This window comes from Dendrobium catenatum, unplaced genomic scaffold (assembly GCF_001605985.2).
Source record: "Dendrobium catenatum unplaced genomic scaffold, ASM160598v2 fragScaff_scaffold_1199, whole genome shotgun sequence".
In the NCBI taxonomy this organism is placed as follows: Eukaryota; Viridiplantae; Streptophyta; class Magnoliopsida; order Asparagales; family Orchidaceae; genus Dendrobium; species Dendrobium catenatum.
In genome coordinates this window covers 1140273-1160197 of record NW_021319661.1, presented here as the reverse complement: position 1 = coordinate 1160197, position 19925 = coordinate 1140273, and the positions used below count along the sequence as shown (strand labels likewise).

The window sequence follows — 19925 nt, the reverse complement described above, 5'->3', positions numbered from 1 at the left end:
TGAGATGACAATATTGAGGACCAGCAATCAAAGACCCCACCTATAAAAGAGTACAAATACACGAAACCCACTGAGATTGCGTAAAAGGTGGTTTCAATCGCGCAAAAGTAAGGGTCTCCTGATAGAACTCACCCTAAGGAGAGCGTAGCTGATACGACGATTCCTCCGCAGAAACACAACCCACTTGTGGATAAAATATGGATAACTTCGTAACACATCGCGAACTCACGCAAGCACAGTGCAGTATAAGTGTCAACCTACGACAAACGGTGCATGCAATGATCTATCATCGATCCTGTATTCAGGAAGCGGGCAACAATCTCGGCATCCACAAATAATCAGACTAAATAGTCAGTTACTACGTCTAAAATCTATAAAAGAGCCATTTCCAAAAATACATGTTCATCCAGACTTCAAGAAGAGCCCTATCTCCCCGGTGAATGATGAAGAAAAGGGTGCGAAAAAAATAATAAGATGGCAAAGACACCTGTAACACCAAGAATCCCACCGCACCGACTCGCGCAACCATTCGTACATAGGCAGACAAAGGACTATATTCCAAGAAATCCCCACACGTGCCACATAGTTTGTATACACATAGTACACTTAAAGCAGGGGAAAATACAATCCAAACCCCGCATGGGACTCCCGACGAGTCGGTTATCCGGAACAATGTGACGTCTAGATGCATGCGCGGGTTGACAAGTGAATTTAGTTCGAACACTCGATCCTATCTATAGGGCATCAAGAACGTCGAAAGCGTTCGAACATTCATTACAGCCAAAATATAAGTCTGTTGGCAACCAGGTAATATTGCTTAAACAACTATATATAGGCCTTTCAGGTCCACAAACAATATGACATTCACTAATAAAGGCTCAAAGCCTACAAACCCCATACCTCTAGTCAACACAGCACAAGAGTTGACAGGTTCATCCATAAAAAGAAAATGACCCCGACACCGCCGATGGATGCCGTGTGAATGCCAGATCTCAAACCGGAGGGGTTTCACCAATATTTTCAAATTCCCATCCAAATGTCAGGGTGAGAAATCTAAATCACAAGTCCAATCCAAAAAAAAATCAAAATTCCTAGAAAACTCACAAACAATCTGTTCAAAAATCCCAAAAAAATTCTAAAATGAAATCATCCATCCGTATTAAAGCAAAAAAAACAATCACCCTCCGCAACAGTCTGTCAGGGGAGGACAAATTCAATAAAACTCTAGCTCACAAAGAGCCAAATGCCTAGTCAAATATCTACTAGAAATCCATTCTCAAACAATCTCTTGCAGTAAGACGTGGGATGTGTCCTCTAACCGGCGGTTTTGCGCCAAATGGCACCGCAGGATAAACGTTATGACCGGCCCTCTGAACCGAGTGGTTTTGCCCGCCAAATGCCACCACAGATAGCGGTTATGGCCAGAGCCAATACGCTCCTTAATGCGTTAAATCTTGAGATATGAATCATAGGATATGATAGATAGGGCCACAAAGCCCTCTGTTAGCTAAGGTGGATTCAAATGAGTCCCCTAGACAAAACATTCACCCCCGGTCTACAAGTTACCCTTGGACGAAGCAACCATGCGCTGCGACAAAGGATACTTTCTAGTTCAGGTTGGTCCGTATACCTCCTCTATAATAGACCAGGTCCATGATGACACCGGGACGACGGAACCATGGATATTGATCAAGCCATCATCCATTCCCAGCATGCCGCGTTTTAAGTGAAAGATGGTGAATTTCTATTTTAAATATTAAATCTTCCAATATCCAAACTTCTCAAATTCACAATCCAATCCAATTCTCAATTTCAATTCATTGCTGCTACTATACTGCCAGATACACGTATATATACGTATCTGATTGACGACTAGCCGTTAATCGAAAGTTCCTCTCAGTGATCGGGAGGGGTAATTAACTAAGGGCTTCGCTATAGAAACCAGAAACTCAGATCATAAAGTCCTCCAAAATGAGGGCGATATCTCTGGGTAGTGTCTTATCTACAAACCCATCTGCCTTCCAAAATTTACCCGAACTTAGTTCGTTAAACTCCTGCCGAAATTAAAAAGAAAAGACCGAGGTCGGGTCCGAATGTTTGACCCACAAGATGAATATATATATATTTTAAGCCTTTGAGCTTGATTATTCTCTTGTTCTTGTTGTTCTTTCTAGTAAATCCAATTCTTACCTACCGATCCACTACATCAGATATTTCTGATTATAACACATACCTAAACCTTTTTTCAGACAAGCAAATTTTCAGCTAATTAAGGCTAATAAAACTTGAGTTAAAATATTTCAGGAAATCATCCTAATTTACATAAATTAACCAGCAAACACCAATCACGATAAAGTCCCAATAAGGAGTAAACATTGTCAGCAACAGATGAATGATGAACATGAAAAGCGTACCAAACAAGTGTTTGTCAAGGCTTCTTTGGAAGAAATTCATAAGACTAGTAGCTTCTCCTCCTTTTCCACAACAACATCCCAGCAATCTTCACAAGGTTTCTGTGCTGAAGCTTAGCCAGAAAAGCTACCTCATTTTTAAGTTCTACTACACCTCTGCACTGAAGTTCTGGACATTCTTTTCACTGCCTATTTTCCAGTCCATCATGGAGAACCCCCTGTTTTCAAATTCAAAGCAAGAAAGCATGACAAACTTATAAAGGCCTAGACAAATCATATTACGAATCAAGAGGGCTATCACTGTTCTAGCACCTTATAAACTGGCCCAAATCCGCCCTCTCCCAGCTTGTATACTTCAGAAAAAATTACTGGTTTGCATTTATGATACCAAAATTTAGAAGTAGAGATTTCTCTCTCCTCACCTCCTCCTCCTTCATCCGCATATGTTCTAGAATTTGTAGCAAAATTAGTTATTCTGAACTGAAAAGATAAGCATGAAGGACAGGATTCGATTCAAATGCGAGAAAACGATGATAAAATCTTACTGATGGACAAATGGATAAATTGACCTTCCTCAATAGAAGTAAAATGATAATTGCGAAACAGATCATCAATGCTACACCTTCTAAGATGACAACAATAAGCAACATTTCTTTTTCATGCATTCTCAGCACATTCAGCAAGAACAAAATGCAACATTTTCATTGCAGATGAAAAATATGAAAAAAGAATTGGTTCAAATACCCTAAAACCTAAATTACTAGAATTTAGTGCGATTGGAACTAAGAATCACCTTTTCCACCGGCGCTTGACACTATCATTTTGACCAACATCTGAGAACAGAAAGCTCCGGCGAGATATTTCTTCAGCAAAATTTGGATCGAAGAAAATAAAACCCTCGAACCTCCAGAAACCAACGACTGGATTGAAAAAACCTCCCCCCTCGCCTCGTTGTTAAGCAGTCTCGGCACCGTCGATAACAAACACTGAAAGCAATCCTGACTCGACGCGTACCAAGCGCACCACACCATTCCATAAATCTTCTGATTCTGCGCATCACCGACATCAACCTCCCCCACCGCGAACTTCGTTGAGGTGGTCATCGACGCCTCCCACGCGATATGCACCATGAGCTCCACAACCCGCCGGATGAAATCGACCGGATTCGCCGATTGAATTTCATTAGGAATAATCCCTACAAGAATCTCGAATTCCTGAAACGAAAATTTCCTGTTGCTGTACCGAAGGATGCATAAATCCTGGTACACGGCGGCGGACATGCTCTGTCCGCAGTCATCGCTGGAGGCATTGCTCCGACCACCACCGGGGGCGGCCAGCTTGGAAGAGGAATATAGGAGACATGTTTCGCATGTAGTCCGATCGGCGTCTGGGCGGCACTGGGCGAAGCCAAATGCTCCAATCATGGAGAGATTGGAATAGTAAAGGGGGGATTGTGGCGTGGAGGCAATGGTTTTGGCAAGGATCTGGCGGACTTCAAATTCATAGCTGCTTGAAGACGTGTAGAGATCGCTGGAGCATTTGGTAAAGATGGCCTCCCGCTGTGATGCAGTTTTGGCAGTGAAGAGGAGGAGGAAGAAGAAAAGAAGATGCATGGCGGAGCAGAAGAGAAAAAAACCACAGGAGAGAAAAAAAGGATTCTTGGAGTTCTAAGAAGATTCCCAACAAAAAAATAACAAAATCAGATATCATTAAAAAGAAGCATGAGAGTGACTTCAGAATCAGTCTTCATCAGCTGAACAAGTCTTCAAATTTGTGTTTTCATAAAGTAAAATAAATTATGTAAGGATACAGTTTTATAAGAAAAAATAAATAAATAAATAAATAAATAAATATATTTATATATATAACATCCTAATAATATAATTTATTTAGGATGAATTCAAATAACTTTAATTTTATATTGAAATTAATAAAACCCATCATATATAATTATTAATTTTAATATAAATTCAATTGTGTTCAAGTTCATTCTTACATAATTAACGAATGAGAGAGGGGTTGTTTTATGTAGAAATATTGTTTTTTAAAATATATATTACATTTATTTAATTATAATAAGTGGCTAAGCAAGATGGCGAATTTTAGAAATATATTTTACTGAAATAAATTATTTATTTTGATTTTTATTTTTTATCAGATATTGCAGATGTGATTTTTTATTTAACATTTTGAATTTTAATGGGATAAAGACTTTTTTTATAGTTAAAGTTTATACTAGTTTTATGTTGAAGAGGAAATAATTGCATATAAATGTATGGAGGGGTGGAAATGAGTCTAGTCAATAATTAATCGAGTTCGAACTTTATTTTACGAGTTTTAGCTCACTCACTAGCCAGCTTAACTATTATAAAAAGAAAAGAAATGATTATGATTGAAATAATTATTATAATAAAAAGATCAAAAGAATTAGAAATAAAAATAATAATAATAAAGAATTATTTTATATAAGAAAGTGAGATATAATTTTATCTGTTTTTAACAAAATTATACTTAAAATTCTAAATGGTGCATTTTATATTAATATTTTGTAAATGAACCAACTTGGGAGCTAACGAGTCGAGTCAGGGTTGACACAAGATTAACTCTTTAGCTCATTAAACTCAGCTTACAAGCAATTTATCAAGTTGAGCCTGAGCTGATTCATGAGCCATCTTGACTCAATATTTATAAATATGCAACAACATAGATCTCAAAATTGAAATGCTTAGCTTGGGATACTTTTTGTTTTTATTTTAAACAATGGAAATTAAAACATATCCAATCAACTTTCAATTCTTAACACCAAAAAAAAAAAAATTGTATATATTATTTCTTATATTTTTTATATTTATATTTAATCATATTTTTATATTTATCAGTTTTTCGAATTAGAGCGAGTTATATTTCTTATATAACTTGTTCTCATTTAAAATTCTAACTTGAGCAATGCTTCCAAATCATCCCAACGAGATATCTTACACTTATTATTAGTTTTGTGTGGAATTCGATTGTGTTGATTAATCGGGTTGCGTTATTGTCTTAGACCTAAATATCGTCGGTCGAGCTCGTCGAGGAGTTGTAGGGGACAACGCTCCCTCTACACCAAATTCTTTTTTTCATGTACAAAGTACCACAACGTTGTATGCTGAAGTGTTATAGTGCTCCAGGCTTGGGCTGGATACAAAGAGCAGAGCATTGCGATGCTATGGTTGCAGCACCACGGTGCGGCGTTGCAAGTCAGGTTGAGCTGTTTTTCTTTACTCTTTTTCTTGTTTTACTTGAAAGGTTACATGCTTTGGTGTACTGAAAAACTTCTCCTTGTTTGTTTTGAGCGTAGAATGAAAAGAGACAAGGAGAGAATGTGCTAAGAGAGATTTGCACAATTTTTTTCTAATTTTCATAGTGAATTTCTTGATGTGGTGTAGCTCTGTAAATTTTTTTTTTTTTTAAGATTTTTCTAAGTTAAATCCTGGCATTCATCTTCGCTCTTTTCTTTTCTTATCTGTTTCGTTGGGTGCTTTTCTTCCAAACACTTATTTGCTCTTTAATTTAAACAATATGATTTTCTTAAATAATAGAGTTTCTATAAAGAATTAACCATTCTAACCTTTTCACTTATCCTAATTTTCTGGTATCTTATTACTATTTATAATTAATCTCTTTGCCAAATCAATTTTTGTTACTGCTATTTAGTTTATGACCATGCACTATCAAAAAATAGGATTTTAGCAGCATAATTTTTGATCTATTCCGGCGGTTATATCCGCGACTATTTTCATTGAAGCGGTTTCAAAACCCCTACATTATCGCTGTGTTTGTAATGCGCTGCAACGACATTTCGCAGCGGTTCGAAGACCGGTGGGGTAGATTTTAAGAAGTGCATATTTTAGTAGCGGTTAGAACTGTTGAAAATGTACATAATTGTGTCATTTATAACCGAGACAAATATGATAAAAATGAACTGATATCCAGTAATGTGGCGGTTAAAACCACTACAATTATGGGCTCAAGTGGCGGTTATAATCACCACTAAAGTCCAATTTTTTTTTAAAAAAAAAACTACGAAACTTGATCTTTCACCTTAGAGCTAGATAAGTTGGTCAGCCAACTGTGCCACAAAACAAATCAGAGACATTCACTAAACCGAAACATAAAGCCCACATAAACAGAAGTTGTAGCTGAAACAAAAACACAAGTTAAATCATAGAGATTCACAACAACAAAAGGATATTGAAAAATATATTTGAGTCACATGACTAGAACAATATATTTGAGTCACTTCCTCATTTTGAAATGAAACCAACTCATCATTCTCCATAATTCTCATATTTTTTAAGGAGGCGATACTTCTTATTGGATCAATTAGCAACATTGATGGATCACTTAAACTGAGAACACTGAGTATTGAGATGATTTACCACTTAAACTGAGATCGATGAGTATTGATATGGCAATTATTAGTGGTTTGCACTTCTTGATGTCTTCAAGTATGATGAATATCACACACTATTTGTCAAGTATCTTAGTGCTACAAGTCTTGCTATTTCATCAGCTAGAGGAAGAAATGTAATATTTTGACAGCATGATGAATGTCACACACCATTCACCACAAAATCTATAAATATTCCAAATGGCAACATATGAAGAGAGATTAAGAGATAGCAGAATGCAATAAAAACAAAAATTATCAGAAGTAACCCATGAAAAATAAGACCCAAGCTCCATTATCTCCAAAGTAAGAAAGGAAATGAGCATTTCAGTAATAAGAAATCACTAAATGCCAAGTCAAACTCAAGAAAAATTACTAGGGAACACTATTCCTCATATATAACAAGAAAGGAAATGAGCACAAAATAACAACCACTAAAGTTCAAAATCAAAACAACATAAGTTTAGAGTTCAAAATCAAAACAACATAAGTTCGAAAATACATAAAATATCCATACAGCTAGAAGCATCACATTTAATACTAGAGCTCATCAGCAGACTGTCAGGCATCAGATGAATTGTCATTGCTACCCTGAAATAGTATGAAGATAATGAGATAATAATAATCAAGCCATTTACATTAAACTTAAGGGGAGGATGAAATTGATAAGTGAGAAGCAGGGAAAATACTGCATTGAGCTTTAGAAGAGGGGAGGGGAAAAGGTCTCAAGAATCTAAAAGAAAATAATAAATCATGGGACTTGCTTTATTTATAAATATAAATAAGTATATATATTTATATTTATATTTGCAGTCATGGACTATATATATATATATATATATATATATAATCATTCAAATAAGCAATTGCTAAAAAAATTTATAAAGTTAGATATTCTATAAGAGGGCATGTCTCCTAAACCCTAAACTAAGTTTTATTCATGTGTTAAATTTTCAAAAAATAACTTCACCCATGAATCCTTAATGGTGCATGTCAAATACTTCTTAACCAAAACCAATTTGGGCTATGCAAATATGCAAAACTCATTACACTTTATAAGGCCTACACATTCATATCATAGTTGTTTCCCACTTGAAATTATTTCCTTAGTCATAATCATAAAAATATTTCTTCAACCTAATGTACAAGCATTCAAAAAAAAAAAAAAATCCTAGGTTAGGGGACAAACCGATCGCGAGCTGGGAGATCCGGAGGAGTTGGACACGAGCGGACAACCAGACTTTAGTCTTTGACGCCGACGGCTGGACTTCAATCTTTGACGCGGACGACCGATCGAAATGATATCCGGAGGAGAAGGGGGCGGGATCGAAAGTGAACATGAGATGCAAGATCGAATGTCCAGCTATGTTATGAAGTTAAAACCGCCGCTTGTTGCATCGGCTAAAACCGCTGCTTGTAGCATCGGTTATAACTGCTGCGAATACCCGATTTTGCCTGCGGTTTTCAAACCATCCATAACAAGTGCTACGAAAGACCATGTTTTTTGGTAGTGATGTGACATTCAACAACTCTTTTGTCATCTAATTTTAAATTGATATATTATATTGCTTACAATTTGAAGAAAGTCACGGTTCCAGCTGGGTTTACTATGGAACAGGAATTCTTCTATCTTATATGTAAATTGTTCTCATATAAGGCGATTAGGGGCTTGCCATTTGGAAAGTTCTTTTGAAGAAGATAATATATTCAGCAAAGCGGTTCACGTTAAGGCTTAATTTGTTTGCAGGCTGTAAAATACTTCATTAAATCAAATTTTTTATGTCAATGAAAAGTGTGCTGATATCATTTATAGCTAAATGGGTCGATATGAGGCTGCCTTAAAATAAAGCTTATTATTTATAAACTCATAAATAATATATTTCTTCGTGTAGTATATAAATTTGATTGATGTTTATAATCGAGTAGTAGGAAGTAATGATAATTGATAAAATTTATTTTTTTTATTTATTTTGGTGATCAAATATTTCGATAACTAACCCCTCTCCTTCTCTGTCAAAGAGATTAAGGCTTCATTTGGGACAATTTTTTTTTTTTGTTTCTTAAAATAATTTTTTAGTACATAAATTAACTTTTTATTAAAAAGCTGTTTTAAGAATAAACAAAAAAATTATCTCAAAAAAAAATCTAAGTCTTTATTTAGGACAATTTTTTAGGAGCATCAGCTCATAAATTAATACATTTTATCTTATTTTGGTATTGTTTCCTAATATAGCCATGTTAGCACTATTCGGACACTTATTCTCCACCTTTAATTTGTTAAGCTTTTCATAGTTGCTGCTAGCCTAAGCATATATCATATGAAATTGTAATAGAGAACAGAGCTTTTGCCTATTATAAAATTTCCTTGAAGTTCTATGTTTCATTTTTTATTTGGTATATTGCATCTGTGTAACACTCTACGTCAGATTGGTATCAGACCTAGGGTTTGGTGGAATGGCGAAGGCAGCAATGTCGCAGGTGATGAAGATGATCGCAACATGGATACCTAATGGGCAACACAAAATTAGACATATCAATTTCGGGTCACGGGTCGGGTTCGGGTCGAACCTGAAACTGACCCGGTACTATTCGGGTTTGGGTTTACCCGACCTGTTTTTAAAAACGGGTCAATTTTCTAGACCCTAACCCGACCCGCTTCGGGTTCGGGTCACTTGACCCGACCCGCCACGGGTCGGCACGAATGTCCTCGCTTATATTTTGAAAATATTTTTTTGGGTATTCTAGGAAGAAATCTTCCATGTGGACCCCACATCTGTCTTGAAGAGGTCCTTTTCCGCCTGGATGCATTGGAAATCGCGGGAGCAGAGACTGTTATGAGGGGTTTTTAAATTAACAAATATTATTTTATTTTGTGCGATACTCGACGCGAACCCGCTACGGGACGTGAGCTCGAGACGAGTGCGGGTGCAGCGAGCCAGCGACGCCGTCCTCGAGACTCAACTCACGACGCTGGAATCCATTTTTTTTAAAATTAAACAGGTTTTCGGGTTGACCCGGCAACCCGTCGAGTCAACCAGAACCCGACCCATTTTTGCAAACGGGTCAATTTTCTGGACCCGAACTCGACCCGCTTCGGGTTTGGATCAACCCAAACCCGAAAATTCCGAGTCGGTTTCGGGCCAGATTTTCGGGTCGGGTTCAATATTGACAGGTCTACACAAAATCATGTAGTTGTCGGCCTCATTTTTGTATGAGATCATAAGGAACTATCCAGACTTTTACTTGCTGATTTGATAATTGACATTCATCTAGATATTAATCATCTAGAGCTCAATCCAAATTCAAATTCATCCATGCTTCAAATCAATATGAACTCCAAATATTTAAGAGGTATTTATTTTAGTATATGTTAGAAGTGTAGAATAAAATAAATATATAAAATTTAAAAATTCCCATATTTGATTGGAAGTAAAAATATACAAATTATTTTTCTAAGAGATACTCATTTGTCATGAAGTGCTATGTTCCTTGACCTTCGACATCTCCTCTCACTCTCTTCTTTATTTAATCATCCTTTAATATTTTCTCTCGTCTACAACAACTCCATTCTTTAATCATGTCAATGAAGAACTTGCCGGCCAATTAATTAAAACAAAATTTTCATATACAAACGAAAAGCATCGCTTGAAAGCGATTGATCCAAGATTATAGAAAAAAAAAAAACAAAAAAGAACTGAAAGGAGCAACTGGTAAGTTATCTCAGGAATGTTGGAATTAAGGGTTCTGGGAGCATAAAGGAGTAAGAACTAAGCATAACAACCAAAGAAGCCATGCTTGGCCTCTGAGTTGGGTCTTCTTGTATGCAGAGTAGACCAATTTGTAAACATCTCAGCGCCTGCTTTGGCAAGTATCGATCTCCAAGGGTTTGATCCACAGCTTGCAGTGCTTGCCCTTCTTTCCAGTTTTTCCATACCTGAAAGACAAATTTGATTCATTATTTTCTAGTAATCAACAAAGGGCAAGATATATTTATGCTTACAGATCTTAGAAGATCCACAGAATCGATCGATTCGTCAAGACAAACGTTCCTTTGCCCAGTAATAATCTCAAGTACCAGCACTCCATAGCTATACACATCTGATTTGGTGGAGAATAACCCACGCAATGCATATTCTGGCGCCATATATCCACTGGAAATGAAAAAGACAGATGATTCTGTAAAAAAATTCTTTAATTGATCAACTAAGACTTCGTTTGGGACGCCTTTCTTCTTGCTTTCTAAAACAACTTTCTAGCACAAAAATTTTTTGAATTTGAAAATTTTGAACTTGAACTCCGTTTTTAAAAAGCAGTATGAAAACAGTCACAAATGAAGCCTAAAGGAAGGCTTTTGAGTTAAAATAGTATGCTTACTATGTGCCGGCGATTCGACTTGTGTTTCCTTGAGCTTCGTCGATGCCAAAGAGCTTTGCAAGGCCAAAGTCTGAAATTTTAGGGTTCATATTGCTATCCAGCAAGATGTTGCTTGCTTTCAGATCACAATGTATCACTCTGACGCGTGAATCTTCATGGAGGTAAAGAAGACCTTGAGCAATTCCTTCAATAATCTTATATCGCGTTCCCCAGTCTAATTGTACTTTCTGAACGGGATCTATTTGGTTTTGATGAAGGTTGTCAGTATAAATGAAATTATGCAACGAAAAAACAATTCTGATTCAGAAAAGATTGAGGCGATCTATGTTGTTACTGATGTTTAGAAACCAGTGCTACGATATCTATACTTCTAGGCCGTAAATTTCATCCTTGAATTTTGCAGATCTTTATCCAAATATGTTACCATCTTCAAATGGACTCAAAAAGTTAAAAAAAAAAAAAAAAAAAATTAAGTTCCATTGAAGTAGCTGCTGTGGCTATTGTCGAAAACTCCTCTTCTTATAGTCAAGAGGTGGAATCTCAGGAAAACTCAGATATCATTTCCGATTTGTTTTTGGACGACATCGGCCTGATGTTCATGAGGAGAGGGGCCATAAGTTCCATATGCTTGGGAGCAACCCCGCACACAAAGCTACTAAAAAAACCTTTTACGAAATCGTCAGTGAGAAGTATACTCTTTCTCCAAATCATCCTTCTTTATACTCCAGTTCTAGCTCCGAGAGCACTGAAATCCATCTACAACAATTCAACCAATCTAACAATTGCAGTACCCCACACCGATTTTCCCACCTTCCGTTCCTCCTTATACCCATCCAAATCATTATTACTATAATCCTCACCTCAATCCCTCGCAACCTTAACCTCCTGTCAATCCATACAATCCACCTTATGCAAATTCCAATAACCCGTGCTTCCAACATTACAACAACTTCTCCTCTCAAAAACCACTGGACGAATATGCTCCCTCTACCCCCTCTCTTGATCCGCCCCTCCCATGCTCGCCCGCATCTGCTTGTTCTGCGCTCACGTGTCCCGTTTGTGACCTGACCAGCCGCCCTCGGCTTGGCATCCCTTGCCCGGATATGCCCGCCGTTCTTGCGGCCTGCCCGTCCCGCGACTCAGTTCATGAGCGTGACCGCACATCCTGTGCCCGCTCATGACGCCGACCTGACCATCAAGTCTTGTTCGTCTGCATGCCGCACCTACTTCCTTCCTCTCTATACCCCATCAAAGAACTCCTCGCAAATATCACGTCTCTGGTGGCAGCAAAGCAGTGAGATTTGCATCTTTCAAGGCACAGCTAATGCTGCCAACATCAAATGCTGTTTTTGGCACTATAGGGAGGGCAGGAGATGATACACTAGTTTACATTACAATTGATGAAATCCTTCTTCAAGACAAGCTCGTTCGACATCTTGTTAAAGCTGGGCACGATATTCATGTGGCTACTGCAGCATCAAGGTTTGTTTTTACAATGGATAAACAATCTATTAATCCTTAAATTCGGAAGGTCTTGTTCGATTTTGGTGTTGTTCAAACTAATGCTTTGACAGTGGATCGCTTAGCTTCCTTGGAGAAGTATCTTGAGATAGTTGGTTGTGTCTCTAGCCTCAATTTTGACAACTGAAGTTGAGTAGCTTAAGTCCATAAAGGCTGACTTAGTGATTTTAGATGTTGTTCCTGTAGCATGCAGGATAGCAGCTGATGGAATGATACGATCTGTTTGTGTTACAAATTTCAGCTGGGATTCTATATATGCTGAGTATGTCATGACTACTGGAAATAATCTTCGCTCTATTCTCTTGCAGATAGTTGAAGATTTTTCTCATTGTGAATTCTTACTTCGACTTCCTGGATATTGTCCAATGCATGATTTTCGAGATGTTATTGATGTACCTTTAGTTGTCAGAAGATTACATAAATCTAGATTAGAGGTGAGAAAGGAACTTGGCATTGGCGAGGATGTGAAATTTCTTATTATTAATTTTGGTGACTGACTAGCTAGATGGACACTAAAGCAAGAATGGTTACCTGATCTTTGGTTATGTCTGATCTATGGTGCATCCGACAAATAAGTGCTTCCTCCAAACTTTATAAAGCTTGCGAAAGATGCATATACTCTTGATTTAATACCAGCATTTGATTGCATGCTTGACCAAATTGGATATGGTACTTTCAGTAATGCTTTAGCCTACAAACTACCTTTTGCCTTTGTAAGGAGGGATTATTTTAATGAGGAGCCTATTCTAAGAAATATGCTTGAGTACTATTAGGGTGGTGTTGAGATGATAAGAAGGAATTTGCTTACTGGACATTGGAAGCCTTATCTTGAGCGTGCACTAACCCTTAGCCCATGTTATGATGGTGACAAGGTGGCTACTAGAATATTACAAGATACTGTCACTGGAAAATGTCATTTGATAGACAAGTTGAGTGGAGCAAGGCGATTGCGTGATGCCATCTCAACTTCAAAGATCCCCTGGTAAGGATATCTCGATTTAATATTGGTATACACAAGCTAAAAATGAACTTGGCCTTTGTTGCGTATCTGTTTTCATGGTTTATGATTTTGATGTTAGCAAACACTCGTATTTCTCTACGACTGCTTTATCTACTGACATTTCAGGTCCACACGATCAGACTGCAATTTGGAACCAGTTCAAGATTGGATAGACTAGGTCTGAGTCAGTTTGTACTCTTTTTCCTTTCTTGAATCTATTGTATTTTTGGTGTGGATCCTGATGTTTTGTAACTTGGAAGATTTTCTATTGTTCCCTAAAGATCTATGTTTTTTGTAGCATCGTCCGGGACGATACTTATATCGGCCTGGACGATCTGTCCAAAAGCAGAAACCCTAATTAGGGCATTCTCATTATAGCAACCGTCATAAGCTGATCGGCCTGGACGATAGGCTCAATTCAGAAAGAATCAGCCGCCATGATCAGATTATATTTTAGGCAATCGGCCAGGACGATATACACATCGTCCAGGATGATCTAACTCAATTATGCCTAAATTGATCTGGTATATTTGGAAAGCATTAATGACTGATTGATACAATCACATCGTCCGGGACGATCGTAGGATCGGCCGGGACGAATTCCTGGACGATTTACATCGGCCAACATCTATTCCGGGCGATGATCTGGACGATTGAAATCGGTTTTAAACTAATTGTCCGGGACGATCGTTATATTGTCAATGTAACCAATTTTCTTCTGATCGTCCCAAATCGTCCCGGACTGATGAGCTTAATTTGTACTGATCGGCCAGGACGATATGTCTATTGTCCAGGACGATAATGTCGGCAACTTGCATATTGAGCACGTTTTGAGATCTTCTATTTAAGCTTAAGCAAGGCACTTTGTAAGTGTCTTTGGTAGCCATTGTAGCTTCGTTCTTTTAGGGGAAACTTGAAGAGAGAGCTTGAAAGGGAGTGAGGAAAGGGTGGAGTTTGAGAGAGGGAGAAGATCCTGTGAGGGGGGTTTCAAGGGAGTGTGGAGGGGGTTCCACACGTTTGCTCTGGCAAGCTCGCACCTGAATACCGTCGGATTTAAGGCTTGTCTCGAGGGAAGTTCACCAAAGAAGAAGATCTCTTTGGTGTCAAAGGACCCGGCGACTCCGCCGCACCAGGGAAGGTGGAAGTGATTTTGTAAGGGCTTCTCCGCCTAGCTGTTGGGGCTAAAGGAGAGACACTTAGTTTAGTGCAATGCTTGGAGGGTGCCTCCAAGGAGTGGACGTAGGTCAAGGTTTGACCGAACCACTAGAAATCAAGTGTGTTCCTTCTTTATTACTTCTGCATTTAATTTCCTCACTTTGGTTTTTATTGTGGTGATATTGATTTTGATTTGTGTTTTGATTGAAAGATATTTTTTACCAATTCACCTCTATCTTTTAATTAGCTTTGGGCCAGTTCATAGGGCCTAACATCCCTAACGAACTTTCAGCCTTTATTCTGAATCATGTCATTTTGGAGTAAATGGAAATGCAAGTTTTATGGGATCATAAATTGCGAACTTTGAAATACTTCATGGTAGAACATCAACTCATACAGACTATGAGGAAGATGGTGAAATCAAGAAGTATAAAATCAAAACTATTGCTATGAATTGGGAAGAGGAAATATGTTATTTTCATGATAACACTCTTAGAATTCCCCGATTATCAGTTTTCTGTAAATACAATAAAAAGCTATGCCACAACTGAAAATGCAAATGATGGTTCAATTTGGAGAGAATCACTCAAGCATCCAAACTTCATGCGCGTAATGATTGAGCTTGCGAAACGCAAAATCTTCGACCCAAGGATTTGTTCATCTACACCGACCACCATTCCAATTACATGCTGATCTCTAACATCATGATATCAAGCTTTTTTGACTCGAGGGGAGAATGATGCAGCAACATCTTAGTTATAATATAGCTTAGGTCTAGTATACCTTTAATATTCTTGATAGTTCTATTTTGCTTTATAAATAGCTAATGTAAGGAAGTAGGGCATATGATGAATATTATATGATTTTAAGTCTTTGAGCTTGGTTTGTTCTATTGTTCTTAGTGTTCCTTCTAGCTCTAGTTCTTCCACCGATCCACTACATCATATAATTCATGATTTAACACATACTAAACCATTTTTCAGACAAGCAAATTTTCACTTAATTAAGGCTAATAAACTGAGTTAAAATATTCAGGAAATCATCCTAATCTACATAAATTAACCAGACCACCAATCATGAAAGTCCTAATAAGGAGTAAACATTGTCAAGCTACAGATAGATGAACATGAAAAGCGTACCAAACAAGTGTTTGTCAAGGCTTCTATTTGGAAGAAATTCATAGACTAGTAGCTTCTCCTCTTCCACACAACATCCCAGCAATCTCACAAGGTTTCTGTGCTGAAGCTTAGCCAGAAAAGCTACCTCATTTTTCAGTTCTACTACACCCTGCCCTGAAGTTCTGGACATCCTTTTCACTGCTATTTCCAGTCCATCATGGAGAACCCCCTGTTTCAAATTCAAGGAAAGAAAGCATGACAAATTATAAAGCCTAGACAATCATATTACATAATCAAGGAGAGCTATCACTGTTCTATCACCTTATAAACTGGCCCAAATCCGCCCTCTCCCAGCTTGTATACTTCAGAAAAATTACTGGTTGCTGCATTTATGATACCAAAATTTAGAAGTAGAGATTTCTCTCTCCTCACCTCCTCATCATCCGCATCATGTTCTAGAATTTATAGCAACATTAGTTATTCTGAACTGAAAAGATAAGCATGAAGGACAGGATTCGGATTCAAATGCAGAAAACGATGATAAACTCTTACTGATTGGCACAATGGATAAATTAACCTTCCTCAATAGAAGTACAATGATAATTGCGAAACAGATCATCAATGCTACACCTTCTAAGATGACAACAATAAGAATCGTTTCTGTTTTCATGCATTCTGCAGCACCATTGCAGATGAAAAATATGAAAAGAAAATTGGTTCACAATACTCCTAGCTAAATTTAGCTAAATTTAGTTCAAGATTTGGGACTAGAATCACCTTTTCCACCGGCGCTTACACTATCATTTTTAACACCAACACTGGACAGAAAGCTCCGGCGAATTCATTCTTCTTTAGCAATATTTTGATCGAAGAAAATATATAAACCTCAAAACCTCACGAAGAACAAGTGGTTTTGAAAAACCCTCCCCCTTGCGTGTAGGCAAGTTTCGGCCACCGTCGATAACAAACACTGAAAGCAATCCTGACTCGATCGCGTAGCAGTGCACACCATTCCATAAATTTCTTCTGATTCTGCGCATCGCCGGACATTCAACCTCCCCCACGCGCGAACTTCGTTGAGGTATTCATCGAACGCCCTCCCAACGCGAATATGCACCAATGAGCTCCGCAAACGCCGCCGGATAAAACGACCGGATTCGCCGGTTGCACATAATTAGGAATAATCCCTACACAGAATCTCGAATTGTGAACGAAAATCTCATGTTGCGACCGAAGGATGCATAAATCTTTGGTAACACGGAGGCCGAAACGCTCTGTCCGCAGCCATCGCTGGAGGCATTGGCCCGACTAACCACCTGGCGGCGGCCAGCTTGTGAAGAGGATATAGAGGAAGACATGTTTCGCATGTAGTCGATCGGCGATCTGGGGCGGACTGGCGAAGCAAGACCTCCACAAATTGGAAGAGATTAGGAATAGTGAATTTGGGGATTTTTGGCGTGGGAGGCAAGGTTTTTGGGCCAAGGATGGTGGCGGACTTTAAATCCATACTGCTTTGAAGACGAAGTGTAGAGATCGCTGGAGCATTTGGTAAGATGGCCTCCCGCTGTGATGTAGTTTTGGCGGTGAAGAGGAGGGGAAGAAGAAAAGAAGATGCATGGCGGAGCAGAAGAGAAAAAAAACCACAGGAGAGAAAAAAAAGGATTCTTGAGTTCTTAAAAGAAGATTCCCAAGAAAAATAACAAAATCGAGAGATCATTAAAAGAAGCATGAGAGTGACTTCGAATCAGTCCTTCTCATCAGCTGAACAACGTCTTTCAAAATTTGTGTTTTCATAAAAGTAAAAATAAATTAATGTAAGGATGGAGTGTTTATAGAAAAAAGTATATATAAAATATCCTAATAATATCATTATTGCAGGATGAATTCATAATAATTTTAAATTTATATGAAATTAATTAAACCAATATATATAATTATTAATTTTAAATATAAATTTTAATTGTTTTTCAAGTTCATCTTACATAATTAATGAATGAGAGAGGGGTTGTTTTAGTGTAGAGAAATTGTTTTTTTTTTTAATATATATATTACATTTATTTAATTTTAATAAAGTTGGCTTAAGCAAGATGATGAATTTTAGAAAATATTTTATATAAAAAGAAAAAATATTATGATTGTAAATAATATTATAATAAAATGATCAAAAGAAATAGGAAAAAAATTAAGATACATTTAATATAAGAAAGTGAGATATAAATTTTTAAAATATTTTTAACAAATAATACTTAAAATTCTGATAAGTGGTGCATTTTATATTAATATTTTATTAAATGGCTAGCCTGGAGCTAAAACAAGTTGACATTCGGCGGGATTGATTTCACGCTTAACACATTAGCTCATTATAACTCAGCTCACGGGCAATTTTATCAAGTCGAGCCGAAGCTGAGTCATGAGCTATCTTGCTCAAATATAATCTGCAACAACATAAATCTAAATTGAAATACAAGAAAGGGTTGCTTGGGATATTCTTCTGTTTTTAACTTTAAACAATTGAAAAAAAACAAGCTATGTACTCAATTTTAGGATAAAAATTCATTTTCCACGTGCCAAAATACACGTAATATTCTCAAAATACAGTGACTAATCTCCAATCGAACTACATCTCTTTAACACAAAAAAGAATATTCTGTGTATTTTCTTTATCATATCTTTAAATTTATCAATTTTTTTTTTTTTTTTTTTTTTTTTTTTTTTTTTTTTTTTTTTTTTTTTTTTTTTTTTTTTTTTTTTTTTTTTTTTTTTTTTTTTTTTTTTTTTTTTTTTTTTTTTTTTTTTTTTTTTTTTTTTTTTTTTTTTTTTTTTTTTTTTTTTTTTTTTTTTTTTTTTTTTTTTTTTTTTTTTTTTTTTTTTCTTTTTTTTTTTTTTTTTTTTTTTTTTTTTCTCTTTTTTTTTATTTTTTTTTTTTTTTTTTTTTTTTTTTTTTTTTTTTTTTTTTTTTTTTTTTCTTCTTTTTTTTTTTTTTTTTTTTTTTTCTTTTTTTTTTTTCTATTTTTTTTTTTTTTTTTTCTTCCTTTTTTTGTTTTTTTTTTTTTTTTTTTTTTTTTTTTTTCTTATGTTTTTTTTTTTTTTTTTTTTTTTTTTTTTTTTTTTTTTTTTTTTTTTTTTTTTTTTTTTTTTTTTTTTTTTTTTTTTTTTTTTTTTTTTTTTTTTTTTTTTTTTTTTTTTCTTGTTTTTTTTTTTTTTTTTTTTTTTTTTTTTTTTTTTTTTTTTTTTTTTTTTTTTTTTTTTTTTTTTTTTTTTTTTTTCTTTTTTTTTTTTTTTTTTTTTTTTTTTTTTTTTTTTTTTTTTTTTTTTTTTTTTTTTTTTTTTTGTTTTTTTTTTTTTTTTTTTTTTTTTTTTTTTTTTTTTTTTTTTCGTTCATTTTTTTTACTGAGAGCGATTAATAATTTTTTTTAACAAACTCCAACACTCCTCACTCGATTAAATCATTGCCAAATACAAATATATTAATATCTTCATCCTTACTCACTGCCTCACTCCACCAACTTTTAATATTAATTTAAAAATAAATAACCTAGCATTTAAATAGTGATCACATTCTAAAAAAAATTAAAATTAAAATAATAGTTAATATCGTGCTTAATCTTTAAGCGTTATATTTTTTTTTTATTTAGACAAATACTTCTGTTAGAAATTCCCATCTCAACATCCTCCCGTGAATCTCAGTATTTTCAGTATGTATAATTCACTTCCATTTGCATCAGGAACTTTTCATACTTTATAAAAAAAAATTAAAAAAAAAATAGAATAAATAAATAAATAAATAAATAAACAGGAAAAAAAAATTCATCTTTATATGAGGAAGCGCTTTGTTTGGACTAGGGCTGCAAGGCACCAAACGTTCGACGAAACTACTCGTTCTGTTCGGTTCGATTAAAGCTCGTTCGTGAGATCGT

At 35.9% G+C, this 19925-nt stretch overlaps 1 protein-coding gene across 2 annotated transcripts in view; it reads right to left on the bottom strand.

Annotated features, from left to right (window-relative positions):
* LOC110106575 (putative cysteine-rich receptor-like protein kinase 35) overlaps positions 1 to 16882 on the bottom strand; it is a 24538-nt gene extending 7656 nt beyond the window's left edge. Inside the window, exons 1-7 of one of the 2 annotated variants that reach the window (XM_020836511.2) lie at positions 16786 to 16882; positions 16561 to 16683; positions 16330 to 16463; positions 16030 to 16237; positions 11215 to 11452; positions 10841 to 10991; positions 10425 to 10774 (exon numbers count right to left, since the gene is read on the bottom strand). In XM_020836511.2, coding sequence (XP_020692170.1) covers positions 10556 to 10774; positions 10841 to 10991; positions 11215 to 11452; positions 16030 to 16237; positions 16330 to 16463; positions 16561 to 16678 — 1068 coding nt within the window. In that variant the 5' untranslated portion in view covers positions 16679 to 16683; positions 16786 to 16882 and the 3' untranslated portion in view covers positions 10425 to 10555. Of the gene's footprint in view, positions 1 to 10424; positions 10775 to 10840; positions 10992 to 11214; positions 11453 to 16029; positions 16238 to 16329; positions 16464 to 16560; positions 16684 to 16785 lie in introns of those variants that run through there. The other variant, XM_028698996.1, reaches the window with a different exon arrangement.
* Between the last annotated feature and the right edge of the window lie 3043 nt (positions 16883 to 19925).